This window comes from Oncorhynchus clarkii, chromosome 27, assembly GCF_045791955.1.
Source record: "Oncorhynchus clarkii lewisi isolate Uvic-CL-2024 chromosome 27, UVic_Ocla_1.0, whole genome shotgun sequence".
Classification (NCBI taxonomy): domain Eukaryota; kingdom Metazoa; phylum Chordata; class Actinopteri; order Salmoniformes; family Salmonidae; genus Oncorhynchus; species Oncorhynchus clarkii.
In genome coordinates, this window is record NC_092173.1 from 15,753,081 (window position 1) to 15,772,992 (window position 19,912).

Consider the following 19,912-nt stretch of genomic DNA (forward strand, 5'->3'; position numbering starts at 1 on the left):
GTTCATAAATGACCAGCATGGTCGAATAATAATAAGGCAGAATAGTTGAAACTGGAGCAGCAGCACAGTCAGGTGGACTGGGGACAGCAAGGAGTCATCATGTCAGGTATTCCTGGGGCATGGTCCTAGGGCTCAGGTCCTCCGAGAGAGAGAAAGAAAGAGAGAATTAGAGAGAGCATATGTGGGATGGCCAGTCCTCTTCTGGCTGTGCCGGGTGGAGATTATAACAGAACATGGCCAAGATGTTCAAATGTTCATAAATGACCAGCATGGTCGAATAATAATAAGGCAGAACAGTTGAAACTGGAGCAGCAGCACAGCCAGGTGGACTGGGGACAGCAAGGAGTCATCATGTCAGGTAGTCCTGGGGCATGGTCCTAGGGCTCAGGTCCTCCGAGAGAGAGAAAGAGAGAAGGAGAGAATTAGAGAACGCACACTTAGATTCACACAGGACACCGAATAGGACAGGAGAAGTACTCCAGATATAACAAACTGACCCTAGCCCCCCGACACATAAACTACTGCAGCATAAATACTGGAGGCTGAGACAGGAGGGGTCAGGAGACACTGTGGCCCACTCCGAGGACACCCCCGGACAGGGCCAAACAGGAAGGATACAGGAAGGATAGGTCTCCCTCTAGCTCGATGCGGATGTTGCCTGTAATCCATGGCTTCTGGTTGGGAAGACGTCATCGATGCACTTATTGATGAAACTGATGACTGAGGTGGTGTATTCCTCAATGCCATTGGATGAATCCCAGAGCATATTCCAGTCTGTGCTAGCAAAACAGTGCTGTAGTGTAGCATCCGCGTCATCTGACCACTTCCGCATTGAGCGAGTCACTGGTACTTCCTGCTTTAGTTTTTGCTTGCAAGCAGGAATCAGGAGGATAGAATTATGGTCAGATTTGGCAAATGGAGGGTGGGGGAGAACTTTGTATGCATCTCTGTGTGTGGAGTAAAGGTGGTCTAGGATTTTTTTTCCCCCTGGTTGCACATGTGACATGCTGGTAAAAATGGGGTAAAACTGATTTAAGTTTGCCTGCATTAAAGTCCCCGGTCCCTAGGAGCACCACTTCTGGCTGAGCATTTTCTACTTTGCTTATGGCCTTATAGAGTTGGTTGATTGTGGTCTTAGTGCCAGCTTCGTTTTGTGGTGGTAAATAGACGGCTACGAATAATACAGATGAGAACTCTCTTGGTAGATAATGTGGTCTGCAGCTTATCATAAGGTACTCTACTTCAGGCGAGCAATACCTCAAGACTTCTTTGATATTAGACATTGTGCACCAGCTGTTATTGACAAAAAGATTCACATCCCCAGGGGTAGCGTCTCTTTTCTGCCGATGCATGGAAAATCCTGCCAGCTTTATGTTGTCCGTATCTTCGTTCAGCCACGTCTCGGTGAAACATAATATGTTACAGTTTTTAATGTCCCGTTGGTAGGATAATCTTAATAGTAGGTCATCAATAATGTTAGCAAGAATAATGGAAGGCATTGGGAGTTTACTCGCTCGCCTCTGAATTTTTAGAAGGATCCCCGATCTGTGTCCCCTTTCCGGCGTCTTTTCTTCACACAAAATGCGTGGATCTGGGCATGTTCCAGTGAAAGCAGGATATCCTTCTCATTGAACCCATTAAAGGAAAAAGTTTATGCGGTGAGTAATCACTTTTCTGATGTCCAGAAGTTATTTTTGGTCATAAGAGAGCAACATTATGTACAGTCATGGCCAAAAGTTTTGAGAATGACACAAATATTCATTTTCACAAAGTCTGCTGCCTCAGTATCTTTAGATATTTTTGTCAGATGTTACTATGGAACACCGAAGTATAATTACAAGCATTTCATAAGTGTCAAAGGCTTTTATTGACAATTACATGAAGTTGATGGAAAGAGTCGATATCTGCAGTGTTGACCCTTCTTTTTCAAGCCCTCTGCAATCTGCCCTGGCATGCTGTCAATTAACTTCTGGGCCACATCCTGACTGATGGCAGCCCATTGTTGCATAATCAATGCTTGGAGTTTGTCAGAATTTATGGGGTTTTGTTAGTCCACCCACCTCTTGAGGATTGACCACAAGTTCTCAATGAGATTAATTTCTTATGGATGGGGGGTAGTATTGAGTAGCTTGGATGAGTAAACTACCTGCTGCTCAGGCCCAGAAGCTAAGATATGCATATTATTAATATATTTGGATAGAAAACACTCTGAAGTTTCCAAAACTGTTTGAATGATGTCTGTGAGTATAACAGAACTCATATGGCAGGCAAAAACCTGAGAAAAAATCCAACCAGGAAGTGGGAAATCTGAGGTTTGTAGGTTTTCAAGTCTTTGCCTATCCAAGATAGTACATTTGGTCCGATTGCACTTCCTAAGGCTTCCACTAGATGTCAACAGTCTTTAGGACCTTGTTTCAGGCTTCTACTGCGAAGGGGGAGCGAATAAGAGCTGTTTGACTAAGAGGTCTGTCAGAATGCCATGAGCTAAATCATGCGCGTGGCTGTGAGAGAGCTGCGTTTCTTTTCATTTCTAAAGAAAAAGGAATTGTCCAGTTGAAACATTATTGAAGACGTATGTTAAAAACATCCTAAAGAATGATTCTATACATCGTTTGACATGTTTCTACGAACTGTAATATAACTTTTTTGACTTTTCGTCTGGACTAAGTGCCTGCGCCTTGTGAGTTTGGATTTGTGAACTAAATGCGTGAACAAAAAGGAGGTATTTGGACATAAATGATGGACTTTATCGAACAAAACAAACATTTATTGTGGAACTGGGATCCCTGGGAGTGCAGTCCGATGAAGATCATCAAAGGTAAGTTAATATTTATAATGCTATTTCTGACTTCTGTTGACTCCACAACATAGCGGGTATCTGTGTGGCTTGTTTTGGTGCCTGAGCACTGTACTCAGATTATTGCATGGTGTGCTTTTTCTGTAAAGCTTTTTTGAAATCTGACAGCGGTGCATTAACCTGTTGCGACGACCAAACCCGGATCCGGGATTCTATTTATAGACCTAAGCTCATTACCATAACGCAACGTTAACTATTCATGAAAATCGCAAATGAAATGAAATAAATATGCTATCTCTCAAGCTTAGCCTTTTGTTAACAACACTGTCATCTCAGATTTTCAAAATATGCTTTTCAACCATAGGAAAACAATCATTTGTGTAACAGTAGCTAGCTAGCGTAGCATTTAGCGTTAGCATTAGCGTTAGCATTTAGCAGGCAACTATCACAAAAACAAGTAAAGCCTTCAAATAAAATAACTTACCTTTGAAGAACTTCTGTTTTCAATGAGGAGACTCTCAGTTAGATAGCAGATGCTCAGTTTTTCCAAAAAGATTATTTGTGTATTAGAAATAGCTCCGTTTTGTACATCACATTTGGCTACCAAAAAAAAAAAAAAAAAAAAAAGAAAAACGAAAATTCAGCTCTCAAAACGCAAACATTTTTCCAAATTAACTCCATAATATCGACTGAAACATGGCAAACGTGGTTTAGAATCAATCCTCAAGGTGTTTTTCCACATATCTCTTCGATGATATATCCTTCGTGGAAGCCTGGTTTCTCCTTGCTCTCAAATGGAAAAATAATTGCACCTGGCTTTGCGCTCCAATTTCGACGCAGGGACACCAGGCGGACACTTGGAAAATGTAGTCTCTTATGGTCAATCTTCCAATGATATGCCTACAAATACGTCACAATGCTGCAAACACTTTGGGGAAACGACAGAAAGTGTAGGCTCATTCCTTGCGCAATCACAGCCATATAAGGAGACAATGGAAAACAGAGCTTCAGAGATTCTGCTCATTTCCTGGTTGACGTATCATCTTGGTTTCGCCTGTAGAATGAGTTCTGGGGCACTTACAGACAATATCTTTGCAGATTCTGAAACTTCAGTGTTTTCTTTCCAAAACGGTCAATAATATGCATAGTCGAGCATCTTTTCGTGACAAAATATTGCGCTTAAAACGGGAACGTTTTTTATCCAAAAATGAAATAGCGCCCCTAGAGATCCAAGAGGTTAAGGAGAAGGATCTCTTTAATTCCATGTATAACACTTGTATTTTCATTAACATTTATGATGAGTATTTCTGTAAATTGATGTGGCTCTCTGCTGATGTTTTGGAAGCAAAACATTACTGAACATAACGCGCCAATGTAAACTGAGATTTATTTATATAAATATGAACTTTATAGAACAAAACATACATGTATTGTGTAACATGAAGTCCTATGAGTGTCATCTGATGAAGATCATCAAAGGTTAGTGATCAATTTTATCTCTATTTCTGCTTTTTGTGACTCTTCTCTTTGGCTGGAAAAATGGCTGTGCTTTTCTGTGACTAGGTGCTGACCCAACATAATCGCATGGTATGCTTTCGTCGTAAAGCCTTTTTGAAATCGGACACTGTGGTGGGATTAACAACAAGTTTATCTTTAAAATGGTGTATAATACTTGTATATTTGAGGCATTTTGATTATGAGATTTATGTTGTTTGAATTTGGCGCCCTGCACTTTCACTGACTGTTGTCAAATCGATCCCGTTAACGGAATTTAAGCTGTAAGAAGTTTTAAGGTCTGGGGAGTTTCCTGGCCATGAACCCAATATATCGATGTTTTGTTCCCAGAGCCACTTAGTTATCACTTCTGCCTTATGGCAGGGTGCTCCATAATGCTGGAAAAGGAATTGTTCATCACCAAACTGTTCCTGGGTGGTTGGGAGAAGGTGCTCTCGGAGGATGTGTTGGTAACATTCTTTATTCATGGCTGTGTTCTTAGGGCAAAATTGTGAGTGAGTCCACTCCCTTGGCTGAGAAGCAACCCCACACATGAATGGTCTCATGATGCTTTACTGTTGCCATGACACAGGACGGATGGTAGCGCTCACCTTGTCTTCTCCGGACAAGCTTTTTTCCGGATGCCCCAAACAATCGGAAAGGGGATTCATCAGAGAAAATTACTTTACCTCATTCCTCAGCAGTCCAATCCCTGTACCTTTTTCGGAATATCAGTCTGTCCCTGATGTTTTTCCTGGAGAGAAGAGGCTTCTTTGCTGCCCTTCTTGACACCAGGCCATCCTCCTAAAGTATTCGCCTCACTGTGCATGCAGATGCACTCACACCTGCCTGCTGCCATTCCTGAGCAGATCTGTACTGGTGGTGCCCCGATGCCGCAGCTGAATCAACTTTAGGAAATGGTCCTGGCACTTGCTGGACTTTTTTGGGTGCCCTGAAGCCTTCTTCATAACAATTGAACCGCTCTCCTTGAAGTTCTTGATGATCCGATAAATGGTTGATTTATGTGCAATCTTACTGGCAGCAATATCCTTGCCTGTGAAGCCCTTTTTGTGCAAAGCAATGATGACGTCACGTGTTTCCTTGCAGGTAACCATGTTTGACAGAGGAAAAACAATGATTCCAAGTACCACCCTCCTTTTGAAGCTTCCAGTCTGTTATTCGACCTCAATCAGCATGACAGAGTGATCTCCAGCCTTGTCCTCGTCAACACTCACACCTGTGTTAACGAGAGAATCACTGACATGATGTCAGCTGGTCCTTTTGTGGCAGAGCTGAAATGCAGTGGAAATGTTTTGGGGGGATTCAGTTCATTTGCATGGCAAAGAGGGACTTTGTAATTAATTGCAATTCATCTGATCACTCTTTATAACATTCTGGAGTATATGCAAATTGCCATCACACAAACTGAGGCAGCAGACTTTGTGAAAATTAATATTTGTGTCATTCTCAAAACTTTTGGCCACAACTGTACACAAAAGTAAAAAAAACAAGTTGCACAAAAAAAACAAAAAAAAATAGCACAATTGGTTGGGAGAATGTAAAACGTCAGCCATATTCTTCGGTGCCATTTTTCTATCTGTTTACGCAGAGCCCTGTGAATTCTTTCTGAACACTGCTTCAGTGAATGCTTTTCTCGCTGCATGTAGTGTTGAAAGGTGCTGTCCCACCCATGCACTCACACTGATCCCTTCTAGTGATGGTGGCTTGTCAACCAGTACAGAGGGTAGATTAGGGTTCTGCCCAAACACTAGTTGGTATGGGCTGTAGCCATAAACATTGTGCATTGAGTTTTTTGCCATCAAAGCCCAATCTAGGGCTATTTTCCATTGTCTTGCTTCACTTTCAGCATGATCTCTGTGAGTGTTTGTCTCTCCAGAATCCATTGCTCCATGGACTGTATGCAGCAGTTGTCTATACAGTGCCTTGCAAAAGTATTCACCCTCCTTGGCGTTTTTCCTATTTTGTTGCATTACAACCTTTAATTTAAATTGATTTTTTATTTGGATTTCATGTAATGGACATACACAAAATAGTACAAATTGGTGAAAAAAAAAAAAAAAACTTGTTTCAAAAAATGTAAACAATTTAAAAAACGGAAAAGGGGTGGGTGCATCTGTATTCACCCACTTAGCTATGAAGCCCCTAAATAAGATCTGGTGCAACCAATTACCTTCAGAAGTCACATAATTAGTTAAATAAAGTCCACCTGTGTGCAATCTAAATGTCACATGATATGTCACATGATCTGTTCTGAAAGGCCCCAGAGTCTGTAACACTAAGCAAGGGGCACCACCAAGCAAGCGGCACCATGAAGATCAAGGAGCTCTCCAAATAGGTCAGGGACAAAGTTGTGGAGTACAGATGGGTTATAAAAAAATATCAAAAATTTGAACATCCCACGGAGCACCATTATTAAAAAATGGAAAGAATATGGCACCACAACAAACCCACCAAAACTCACAGACCAGGCATGGAGGGCATTAATCAGAGAGGCAACAAAGAGACCAAAGATAACCCTGAAGGAGCCGCAAAGCTCCACAGTGGAGATTGGAGTATCTGACCATAGAACCACTTTAAGCCGTACACTCTACAGAGCTGTGCTTTATGGAAGAGTTGCCAGAAGAAAATAAGCAAACACATTTGGTGTTTGCCAAAAGGCATGTGGGAGACTCCACAAACATATGGAAGAAGGTGGGATATTTTTCATTGGCAGCGACTGGGAAACTGGTCAGAACGGAAGGAATGATGGATGGCGCTAAATATAGGGAAATTCTTGAGGGAAACCTGTTTCAGTCTTCCAGAGATTTGAGACTGGGATGGAGGTTCACCTTCCAGCAGGACAATGACCCTAAGCATACTGCTAAAGCAACACTCGACTGGTTTAAGGGGAAACATTTAAATGTCTTGGAATGGCCTAGTCAAAGCCCTGTCACGATTCTTCAAAATCAAACCCAGAAGCAGACCAGGACAAGGAGAGTAGGAAGAAGGTGAGTATTTATTTACAAGTGAATGTGAATGGGTAGATACATCCAGGTGGTGTAGCGGGTAGCGGTGGTGAGTTGATGGGAGTAAATAGGTGGATCCAATGGGGAAGCGGAATCCTCTGACGATCAGGCGGGAATGGGGCAAATGATCCGAGTGAGTAACTGAAGACAGGACAAACAGAGGTAAGTTCAAGGCAAGCAATACGTAACAAACAACAAAACAAATTCTATCCAACTTGAGGCTGATACTCTGGCACAACATACTGTTCATGGCTAACGATCCGGCAGGGAATGGATGTCAGGTCAGAGCTTTTGAAGGGGAGAGGTGATGATCAGGACAGGTGTACAGATTACTGATGGGATACAGGTGCGGGTGAACATCGATCTCCCCACAAGCTAATTCGCCCGGCAACCAGACAGGGTGCGTTCCAGGACACCGGAAACACACTCCAGGACAGAAACACAGGCAAACACAGACTCAGGAAGCGGGATTCGTGACAAGCCCAGACCTAAATCCAATTGAGAATCTGTGCTATGACTTAAAGATTGCTGTACACCAGCAGGAACCCATCCAACTTGAAGGAGCTGTCCTCATGAGAGCCAGTTTCATCATAGCGCCTGCTGGTTTTTGCGACTGCACTTCAAGAAACTTTCAAAGTTCATGAAATGTTTGGCATTGACTGACTTTCATGTCTTAACGTAATGATGGACTGTCGTATCGCTTATTTGAGCTGTTCTTGCCATAATATGGACTTACTATGGACTTGTTCTTTTTTTTCTGTATACCACCTCTACCATGTCACAACACAACTGATTAGCTCAAATGCATTAGAAGGAAAGAAATTCCACAAATTCACTTTTAACAAGGCACACCTGTTAAATGCATTCCAGGTGACTACCTCATGAAGCTGGTTTAAAGATTTCCAAGAGTGTGCAATGCTGTTATCAAGGCAAAGGGGGGCTATTTTGAAGAATCTAAAATCTAAAATATATTTAGATTTGTTTAACAAGTTTTTGGTTACTACATGATTCCATTTGTGTTATTTCATAGTTTTGATGTCTTCAACATTATTTTACAATGTAGAAAATAGTAAAAAAAAACAAAAAACAACTTGAATGAGTAAGTGTGTCCAAACTTTTGACTGGTACTCTACATGTCAGTACATACACACAACAAGTACGTCACATGGGGAGAGGCGTTGTGCCTTGAGGTGTTGCTTTATTTGTTTTTTGAAACCAGATTTTCTGTTTACTTGCACTGTATAAGGAGGAAGGGAGTTTCATGCACTCATTACTTTGTAAAATACTGTACATTTCCTTGAATTTGTTCTGGACCTGGGAACTCTGAAAAGACGTGGCCTGTCTGGTAGGGTAAGTGTGTATGTCAGTGCTGTGTGTAAGTTGACTAGGCAAACAATTTTGAATTTTCAACACATTGTTTCTTATAAAAACAAGAAGTGACGCAGTCAGTCTTTCCTCAACTCTTAGCCAAGAGATATCCTCGGAGCTCCAAGCCTCACCAGACCGCGAGGCTGCCTGAAGACCGGCCCATTCAACATCACCAGCTGTCACCATAGGCAGCTCTATGGTAAGAAACATCTCGGTCCCCAAGGCAAAAACCCTGTGCTACCCAGGAGCACGAGTACAGGACATAACAAGGCTGCTTCTGACTGTTCTACCGCAGATGCCAGGAGCTGACACTGTCGTAGTCCATGTGGGGTAGAACGACATCAGGAGGGCTAGCTCTGAACATCTGAAAATGAACTGATTTTAGCATTAAAAGACGGCCAATAACTTCAGGTCCAGTACCATCGTTGGGCCGCGGGTGTGAAAGATTCAGCAGACTGCTGTCATTACACGTCTGGCTAAAAGACTACTGTTGCTCTGCTGGAGTCACTTTTATTGATAACTTTGACACCTTCTGGAAACAGAAGATATTCTACAGGAATGATGGAGTCCATCCCTATCATCTTGGCTCCTAGACCTTCTCCACGCATTTCAAGCCTGCATTGAAACAATGACTGGTAAATGATCCAAGACCAGCTCAGTTAATCCCTACCATTGTGACAATGAGTCGTCATAATGCTGCATCAAATGTACATCTTAGGGGCATTGGGAAACACAATGTAAGTAATTTAATGTATGTACTCCTAATTGCATCGAATACATCTGTTTATCGTACAGCTATTGTAAGAAGTAATCATAAGCCTATAAACCAGAGTTACACTGTTACACTGTTAGCACTGAGGTGGTGCGCAATAGTAGGAAGACCACTTTATGCAGCTCACCCTGCACATCAGCTCCAATGTAAATAACATGAGTAAGTCTACCTCTGATAAGCTTCCCAGTAAAGAAATAAAAACAATCAAGCAACCCATAAAAATGCTAAAAATAGCCCATATTAACATATGTAGCCTAAGAACAAGGTCCACAAAATCAATAACTTGCTTGTAACAGATGACATTCCTATTCTGACTATCTCTGAAACTCACTTAGATAACACCTTTGATGATACAGTGGTAGCAATACATGGTTAATAACATCTACCGAAAAGACAGAAATGCCAACGGAGGCGGTGTTGCGGTCTATATTCAGAACCACATTCCTGTAAAGCTTCGAGACGATCTAATGTTAAATACTTTTGAAGTAATATGGCAACAGGTTCATCTGCCTCACCTAAAGCCCATTCTTGTGGGAAGCTGCTATAGACCACCAAGTGCTAACAGTCACTGTCAGGATAATATGTGTGAAATGCTTGATAATGTATGTGATATCAACAGAGAAGTATATTTTTTGGGTGATTTAAATATTGACTGGCTCTCATAAAGCTGCCAACTCAAGAAAAAACTTCAAACTGTAACCAGTGCCTGCAACCTGGGTCAGATTGTAATTCAACCTACCAGGGTAGTTACAAACAGCACAGGAATTAAATCATCAACATGTATTGATCACGTCTCTACTAATGCTGCATACATTTGTTTTAAAGCAGTATCCAAATCCACGCAGCCGTTAAGAAAATGACTGTAAAAACTGTTAAATCCCCTTGGATTGATGAGGATTTGAAAAATTGTATGGTTGAGAGGGATGAGGCAAAAGGTATGGCAATTAAGTCTGGCAGCCCAACTGATTGGCAAATCTACTGCAAATTAAGAAATTATGTGAAGTAAAAAAAATAGGCCCCGTCGTAACCTCTCGAGCCTGTGGATTTCTGAACATAACACACCAACCAAATGGAGGTATTTTGGATGTAAAAATAATATTTATGGAACAAAAGGAACATTTATTGTGTAACTGGGAGTCTCATGAGTGCAAACATCCGAAGATCATCAAAGGTAAGCGATTCATTTTATTGCTTTTCTGACTTTCGTGACCAATTTTCTTGGCTGCTAGCTTTTTGTAATGTTTTTCTCTGCTGAGAGAGATGTCTTTACATAAACGCGTGGTATGCTTTCGCTGAAAAGCTTTTTTGAAATCTGACATGCCAGGTGGATTAACAACAAGCTAAGCTGTGTTTTGCTATATTGCACTTGTGATTTCATGAAAATGAAATATTTTTAGTAATTTAATTTGAATTTGGCGCTCTGCAATTCAGAGGATGTTGACGAAAATGATCCCGCTAACGGGATGGGTGCATCAAGAAGCGGGGACTGTGAAGTAACACAAACATTGGCACAGACACATGCATACACACACACAGATGTTAACATATGCACTATACATACACATGGATTCAGTACTGTAGATATGTGGTGGAGTAGGGGCCTGAGGGCACAGGGTGTGTTGTGAAATCTGTGAATGTATTGTAATGTTTTTAAAATGGTATAAACTGCCTTAATTTTGCTGGACCCCAGGAGGAGTAGCTGCTGCTGGTATTGGTATTGGTATTAATATTAGCCCTCTGATTACAATGAAGAGCACGATATGCCGCTCTGTTTTGGACCAGCTGCAAGAATTAGGTCCTTCTATGCACCGTTTGACTATTTGACAGGACAATAATTAACATCAGATAAAACTAGAGCCTGCAGGAATTGATTTGTGGAGTGTGGTATCAAAAAAACAGAGCATCTCTTTATTACGGACAGACCTCTCCCCATCTTTACAAGCATTGGATCTATATGTTTTGACCATAACAGTTTCCAATCTAAGGTAATACCAAGTAATTTAGTCTCCTCAACTTGTTCAGCAGCTACACCATTCATTACCAGTCAACTGAGGTCTAGAACTTCAGGAATGATTTGTACCAAATACAATGCTCTTAGTTTTAGAGATAGTCAGGACCAGTTTATTACTGGCCACCCATTCCAAAACAGACTGCAACTCTTTGTTAAGGGTTTCAGTGACTTCATTAGCTGTGTTTGCTGATGTGTATATGGTTGAATCATTAGCATACATGGACACACATGTTTAATGCCAGTGGCAGGTCATTGGTAAAAAATAGAAAAGAGTAGAGGGCCTAGAGAGCTGCCCTGCGGTACACCACACTTTACATGTTTGACATTAGGTCTGAATCCACGATATGGTAGAGGTTGAAAAGCCATAACACATACGTTCTCTCAACAACAGGTTACGGTCAATAATATTAAAGGCTGCACTGAAATCTAACAGTACAGCTCCCACAATCTTTGTATTATCAATTTCTTTCAACCAATCATCAGTCATTTGTGTCAGTGCAGTACATGTTGAGTGCCCTTCTCTATAAGCATGCTGAAAGTCTGTTGTTAATTTGTTTACATAGAAATAACATTGTATTTGGACAAACACAATTTCTCCAACAGTTTGCTAAGAGCTGGGAGCAAGCTGATAGGTCTGCTGTTAGAACCAGTAAATGCCATTTCCCTCCAGGCCTGAGGACAAATACTTTCCTCTAGGCTCAGATTAAAGTTTTGACAGATAGGAGTGACTACAGATTCAGCTACCATCCTCAGAAGCTTTCCATCTAAGTTTTCAATGCCTAGGACGTTTGTCAATATTGATAGATAACAATAATATTTTCACCTCTCCCACACTAACTTTACAAAATTAAAACTTGCAATGCTTTCTTAAATTGTTATTTTTTATGCATGAGTACACTGGCTCAATGTTGTTGGCATTTCCTGCCTAAGTAATCATCAAAATAATTGGCAACATCAAATGGTTTTGTAATTAAAAAGCCATCTGATTCGATGTAAGATGGAGTTGAATTAGTCTTTCTGAACATAATTACTCCAAAGTTTTTTAAATTGGTTTTATAATGCAGATTATTTTTCTTTTTGTTGAGTTTAGTCACATAATTTCTTAACTTGCAGTCAGATGTCAGATATGTGGCCCGACTTAGTCACTCCTTTTGCCCTATCTCTTTCATCCGTACAGTTTTTCAATTCCTCATCAATCCATGGAACCTTAACAGTTCTAACAGTCAGTTTCTTAACAGGTGCATGTTTATCAATAACTGGAAGAAGCAATTTCATAAATGCATCAAGTGCAGTGTCTGGAGGCTCCTCATTAATAATCACATCAGACCAACACATATGTTTAACATCATCCACAAAGGAGTCACACCAAAATATTTTGTATAAACTATTTTAGGCCCAACTGAATCAAGTACATCTAAGACCAACAGTGCAATTTTTTGGGATCGCAAGGCCTTGAAGATCGACCAGTTAGTGGCCACTGCTTTAGCCAATCACATAGACTCCTCTCCTCTCCTCCCCTCCACTCAACTCCACTCCTCTCTCTCTTACAGATGCCTCTGTACATTGGACCATGTGCACAACAGGAATGTGGCACCTCCCTCCTTTCTCTGTCAGAGCCCTCATTAGAAAACCATTTAAAAGCATTTCAACTCTGTTTATCTAGGCCTGTGTGTGTCAGGAGGTGCATGTGTTTGTATGTGTGCCATGTGTGTGCGTGCCATGTGTGGGGGGTGACTTCGTGTTGGTGTGTGCGTGCGTGCGTGCATATGTGTGTGTGTGTGTGTGTGTGTGTGTGTGTGTGTGTGTGTGTATGTCAGTGACTGTGTATGTGTGTGTTTACAATGTGCTTGGCCTCCTAGCTGGTTCAGCGCTAGTATGAGGGCTGTTTTATGAAAGCAGTGTTTGTCGTGTTCTGTAATACTGTTGGTTTTTACCAGGCCTATGGGAGTTTGACCAGGCCTGTTGCCTATGGGCTGATAACTACAGGAGGATTACAGGCAGGGCTTTAGGACGGTAAATCAGGGTTTACAGAGGAAGGTGGCATGACAGGAAACACCCCAATAAAATACTGGAGTCTGCTGTTGGTCACATTTCACCCTCCAACGGACCACAAAACTTGAAGCTGTCCCTCCCTCCCTCCCTCCCTCCCTCCCTCCCTCCCTGTCTGTCTATTTCTCGGTCCTCTCTCTCCCTCACTCTCTTCCCCTCCAACCCTTCCTCTCTCTCTCTCTCTCCCTCCCTTCCTCCCCCTTACACTCTCTATTTGTAAACTTCCCTGTCAAAACTCAGCACCAAGCTGTTAAAGCTGCCAGCTCCGTTTTCGAGCCCAGCTCCCCTGTCAGCCATTAATACAGCAACAGCCTGTTAATGGGCTGAACAAGTCAATCACAGAGCCTCCATAGATAGCTAACAGGCTCCATAGATAGCTAATAGCCTCCATATATAGCTACTAGCCTAGATTGGCTGCATATATAGCTAACAGGCTCCATAGATAGCTAACAGGATGCATAGATAGCTAAAAGCCTCCACAGACAGCTAACAGCCTCCATAGATAGCTAACAGGTTGCATAGATATCTAAAAGCCCATAGATAGCTAACAGGCTGCATAGATAGCTAACAGGCTGCATAGACAGCTAACAGCCTTCATAGATAGCTAACAGGCTGCATAGACAGCTAACAGCCTTCATAGATAGCTAACAGGCTGCATAGATAGCTAAAAGCCCATAGATAGCTAACAGGCTGCATAGATAGCTAACAGGCTGCATAGACAGCTAACAGCCTCCATAGATAGCTAACAGGCTGCATAGATAGCTAACAGGCTGCATAGATAGCTAAAAGCCTCCATAGACAGCTAACAGCTAACAGCATAGATCCCTTCGGGTGACACACTCGCAGCGTTCTGGGGGGTTACTGGTACTGTTACTGGGACTACTCATAGACAAGTCTGCCTCTCCCTCTTTCACTCACACACGCATGCAGGCAAGCATGCACATGACACACACACACTAGTGGGGACACAGAGACATGGATTATTAACACTGTTAAAAAATGAATTGTGAAGTGGAGGAGGGTGGGGAGTGGGGGGATGCTAGAACAAGGTCGCTCCATATTGACTTGCTCTTGTAGGTGGTCAGCCCACCCCTGCTAAGGCCCACTCCCACTCCCCCAGTCCTGTACTGTGTCATAATGTAGGTAACACTTTGTGTATGTAGGTAACTGTGTACATAGGTAACTGCGTGCACCTACGTATAACTGTGTAAAACTGTGTGTATGAAGGTAAAACTGTGTGTATGAAGGTAGAACTGTGTGTGTAGATGGAACAATTTAGCAGAATAATTCCTGTTACTAATACATAACGAAACACCGCTGCGGTTGTAATATCTTGTCTCTGTCTCCTTTGTGCTGATAGACCAGTAGCCATGTTCTGTGTGTTTCAACAGACAGACAGACATACAAGTAGTTTAAAGTAGCATGTATTTGTTAACAGGGCATGTTGGCTGGTGTGCTGCTCTCTCCCCCTCCTCCCCAAGCTGAGCCCAGGAAAAGCCCTGTCCGGACATAAAACACTACATTTTAAATAGCTTTTGTCATTAATGCTATATTAATTGCCTGGGGCAACACTAACCCGACACGGGGTGTTCTAGAAATATCTGACACTTTGAGGTCAGAGCTGTTCCCGCTGTGTTACAGAGTGACCGTGGTGGTGGTTCAGCGTTTCTCTGTCTGTGTCCCAAATGGCACCCGATTCTCTATAAAATGCACTACTTTTGAGGAGGGCTAATAGGGAGCCATTTGGGATACAACCTCTGACTGCTCTTCTGAGGATGGAAGGAGAGGATTTCTTTCTTTGTCTTCAGCCTTTGTTCACATAGAGTACAGCACTCCTTTCTTTTTTAAAGTAATGTTTTTTTTTATATAAGAGGTAAATCAAGTATGTATTTTTAAGTGTTTTAGTTATGCACAGTGTACCATGTCTCTGTTCCTCAGTTTGAGCACAGTGTTATTTATAATTCATGGGATATATATTTTATTGTGACCTTTCCTTCTGGGTTGGAAACCGATGAACAGATCCACCGTGGACACAGATCCAGAGTATTTACATTGAGCAGAGGTTGTTTCATGGCCACACACACACACACACACACACACACACACACACACACACACACACACACACACACACACACACACAGTGACACAAAGACACACACCCTGACGTCTGAGGTGTCTCTCTGGCAGTGCCTCCAGGAGCGGGTGATGGCTGAGAAGGTCCGGTCTGGATGGTCAAACTTGTTGTTGTTAGCTTTCAGGAAGAACGTGGTGAAAGGCTCCTGCAAGAGAAAACACACACACATTTTACTTTGAGCAAAGGATGTTTCATGGACACACAGACACACACAAACAAACAAAATAACACACATAACACCCCCATTCCAAACCATACTGTCAGCGAACTAGATTTTCTATTGCATGTTCAGAATGAATAATTTCTACTCCTCTAAGGAGAGCTAATGGCTGAATTCTACTGGTTGTGACAGAGAGAAGGGACAATGAGAATGTCTCTTATTGGAACCATAGATGTGGTAAAGAGGTCAATGGAACGCAGACTGTGGGGGATAGAATTTAAATTGTATTTATTTAACCTTTACTTAACTAGGCAAGTCAGTTAAGAACAAATTATTATTTACAATGACGGCCTACTCCAGCCAAACCCAGACGACATTGGGTCAATTGTGTGCCACCCTATGGGACTCCCAATCACAGCCGGTTGTGATTCAGCCTGGACTCAAACCAGGGTCTGTAGTGACACCTCAAGCACTGAGATGCAGTGCCTTAGACCGCAGCGCCACTTGGGAGCCCAGAATTAGAAGAAGGACGCCGGACTGATGCACATTCAACAAATCTGATCTAACAAAGTGGATATTGTTCAAATCCATTATGATTGATGTATTGTAACAGGCCCACAATGTGATTACTAAAGTATGATTTTGATATATTTAGCTGTTTTCACTGCAATACATTTAGAAGTACACAATACACATATAATCAATAGCCTAAATGTAGGGTAATTTTGCTGGAGGGCAAAGAGGAGATTCGCAATCTTTCCCCAATACCTTTCCATGGCATTTCTATTGTTTGGGTCGAGTTCCATTGACCTCTTTACCACATCTATGGTGTGTTTCTGTGTCTGTGTATGTGAGGTTCTTGTGCCAGACAAGTGTCTCTGTCTGTCTGTCTGTCTGTCCTCCACTACTGTACATTACCCACAATGCCTTAGGGAGTATTAATTACAGTGCTTTCTGGTCGCCGGGAGCGACGGTGGTAATTGGCTGATGCCGTATGTGGTGTTCCAAGTCTGAGATGGAGACAGTGTTCTGATGGAGGGATGTAGGGTGGAGAGGAGGAGAGACGGAGGAGAGGAGGAGTGTGGGGAGTGAGGAGCGGTGTAAGTGCTGTCAGAGGAACTCTTCTAATTCAACAGACCCTCTGCTAACGAGGGGGAGAGAGGAGGAGAGTGGCAGGCAAAGGGAGAACAGGGGGAGGGTGCTACTAACTCCCCATCAAGCTTTCTCCAATTAACGAACTGCCTAACATATCAAATATGGCCAAACCCCAAGAGGGCTAACCCTTTATCTCACCATTTGGATTCCACTGGTATTTACTAAACACTATATAGCGTCAATGTCCTTTCAACTGTGTAGATTGTGTGACTTACTATCTAACTAACATACTAGCTACCATTTTGAACATATTATTTTGGATAAAAAACAACGTACAGTACCAGTCAAACGTCTGGACACACCTACTCATTCAAGGGTTTTTCTTTATTTTTACTATTTTCTTCATTATAGAACAATAGTGAAGACATCAAAACTATGAAATAACCAATAACCATAACCAACAAAGTGTTAAACAAATATAAATATATTTGAGATTTGAGATTCTTCAAAGTGGCCACCCTTTGCCTTGATGACAGCTTTGCTGAGCACTTGTTGGCTGCTTTTCCTTCACTCTACAGTCCAACTCACCCCAAACTATCTCAATTGGGTTGAGGTCGGGTGATTGTGGAGGCCAGGTCATCTGATGCAGCACTCCATCACTCTCCTTCCTGGTCAAATAGCCCTTACACAGCCTGGAGGTGTGTTGGGTCATTGTCCTGTTGAAAAACAAATTATAGTCCCACTAAGCGCAAACCAGATGAGATGGCGTATCACTGTAGAATGCTGTGGTAGCCATGCTGGTTAAGAGTACCTTGAATTCTAACCAAAAATCTCAAATTCAGACTCATCAGACCAAAGGACAGATTTCCACCGGTCTAATGTCCATTGCTTGTGTTTCTTAGCCCAAGCAAGTCTCTTCTTCTTATTGGTGTCCTTTAGTAGTGGTTTCTTTGCAGCAATTCGACCATGAAGGCCTGATTCACGCAGTCTCCTCTGAACAGTTGATGTTGAGATGTATCTGTTACTTGCACTCTGTCAAGTATTTATTTGGGCTGCAATTTCTGAGGTTAGTAACTCTAATGAGCTTTTCCTTGGCCAGCAAAGGTAACTCTGGGTCTTCCTTTCCTGGGCGGTCCTCATGATAGCCAGTTTCATCATAGCGCTTGATGGTTTCTGTGGCTGCACTTGAAGAAACTTTCAAAGTTCTTGACTGACCTTCATGCCTTAAAATAATGATGGACTGTCATTTCTCTTTCCTTATTTGAGCTGTTCTTGCCATAATATGGATTTGGTCTATCTTCTGTATACCACCCCTACCTTGTCACAACACAACCGATTGGCTCAAACGCATTAAGAGGAAAGAAATTCCACAAATGAACTTTTAACAAGGCACACCTGTTCATTTAAATGCATTCCAGGTGACTACCTCATGAAGCTGGTTGAGAGAATGCCAAGAGTGTGCAAAGCTGTTATCAAGGTAAAGGGTGGCTACTTTGAAGAATCTCAAATATAAAATCTATTTTGATTTGTTTAACAATTTTTTGGTTACTACATGATTTTCATATGTGTTATTTCATAGTTTTGATGTCTTCAATATTATTCTACAAGAAATAGTAATAGTAAAAATAAAGAAAAACCCTTGAATGAGTAGGTGTTTCTAAACTTTTGACTGGTACTGTACGTCTACACTCAAACGACTAAAATCTGATAGAAAGAACGTAGAAATGATAATGGACTTTAAAAAAAAATCAACAACCCACTTTTGCAGGTATAGGGTACATGGAATAGGGTATTGGGTGGATGGGGTATAGAGTACGTACTATCCTGAGCAGCCAGAGCAGGGTGGAGTTAGCGGTGGAGTAGTGGGTGTTGTAGTGATATGGGGGGGTCTGGTCCTCTTCCCATGTCTCGTAGCGATCTGCATAGAACACTGCACGCTTCGGGTTCAATGCTCCAATTGGCTGAGGGAGAAACAAGAAGACAATAAGTTACATACAGTAGATAGAGCATATGATGTTCAGTATATAACTGATGTTTAAGATTTTGTAGACAGGCAACTCCTAGAGCAGGGTGGTCAAACAAACGGCCCCCTGGGCCAAATGAGGCATTTGAATGTGTCCTGCCAAAAAAAAACGCCACAGCCCTCCAGGAGTTTAGTAAGATCTGCTATTGATATTACAGTAATTAGTTGGTCAATGGATAAATCAAGAAATACATGACTTTACAACCCAACTGTTGGCCTTTGATAGAGTGTTTCATTCTTCCACCATAACTCTGGAACAGAGGCCAAGTCAATATTACATTCTGGATCCCAGCCTCTCTGTACTTTGCCGACACTGTGTCCCAAATAGCAACCCATTCCCAATATAGAGTACAACTTTTGACCAGGGCCCATAGGGCGCTGGGCAAAAGTAGTACACTCTCTAGGTAATAGGATGCCATTTGGGATGGGCCCTACGCCAATAATATGACACTGAGACTCACTCTGGGTCCCAAGCCTTTGCTTTCTCATGTGTTTTTAAAGGCAATCTAATTAGTCTATTAAAATTGATTTAGTGGAGGTTAAATTGCTTTCTCTGTCTTTTCAATCACCCTGGCCCACAGGCAGGCCTTGGAGATACATTGGCAGTCAATATTAATACACTCAGTGCTAAAGATACAGTGGGTGTGTGTGTGTGTGTGTTTTATGCATGAGGCAGCCATATCTTGGATTGACCACAGGAATCATGGGAACTCCACCCCAACAAAGCCCTTGATGGCGCAGGAGAACAAGGCTGACATTTTACGTATTCTTAACCAATTGTGTTTTTTTTCTAAGCATTGTTTGTAACTTATTTTGTAACTTATTTTGTACATAATGTTGCTGCTACCATCTCTTATGACCCGAAAATAACTTCTGGACATCAGAACTGCGGTTACTCACCACGGACTGGCAGAATCCTTTTTTTCCCTTTAATGAGTCCGTGAATGATATACTGTTTTCCCGGAAACAGGCCCATATCC

The 19,912-nt window shown here is 42.0% G+C and overlaps 1 protein-coding gene across 1 annotated transcript in view; it reads right to left on the minus strand.

Moving 5' to 3' along the window:
• The window catches only part of LOC139385439 (neurobeachin-like), a 346,644-nt gene that overhangs the window by 35,944 nt on the left and 290,788 nt on the right, over positions 1 to 19,912 (minus strand). The window contains exons 49-50 of the mRNA XM_071130488.1: positions 18,730 to 18,870; positions 15,680 to 15,799 (exon numbers count right to left, since the gene is read on the minus strand). Coding sequence (XP_070986589.1) covers positions 15,680 to 15,799; positions 18,730 to 18,870 — 261 coding nt within the window. The remainder of the gene's footprint in view (positions 1 to 15,679; positions 15,800 to 18,729; positions 18,871 to 19,912) is intronic.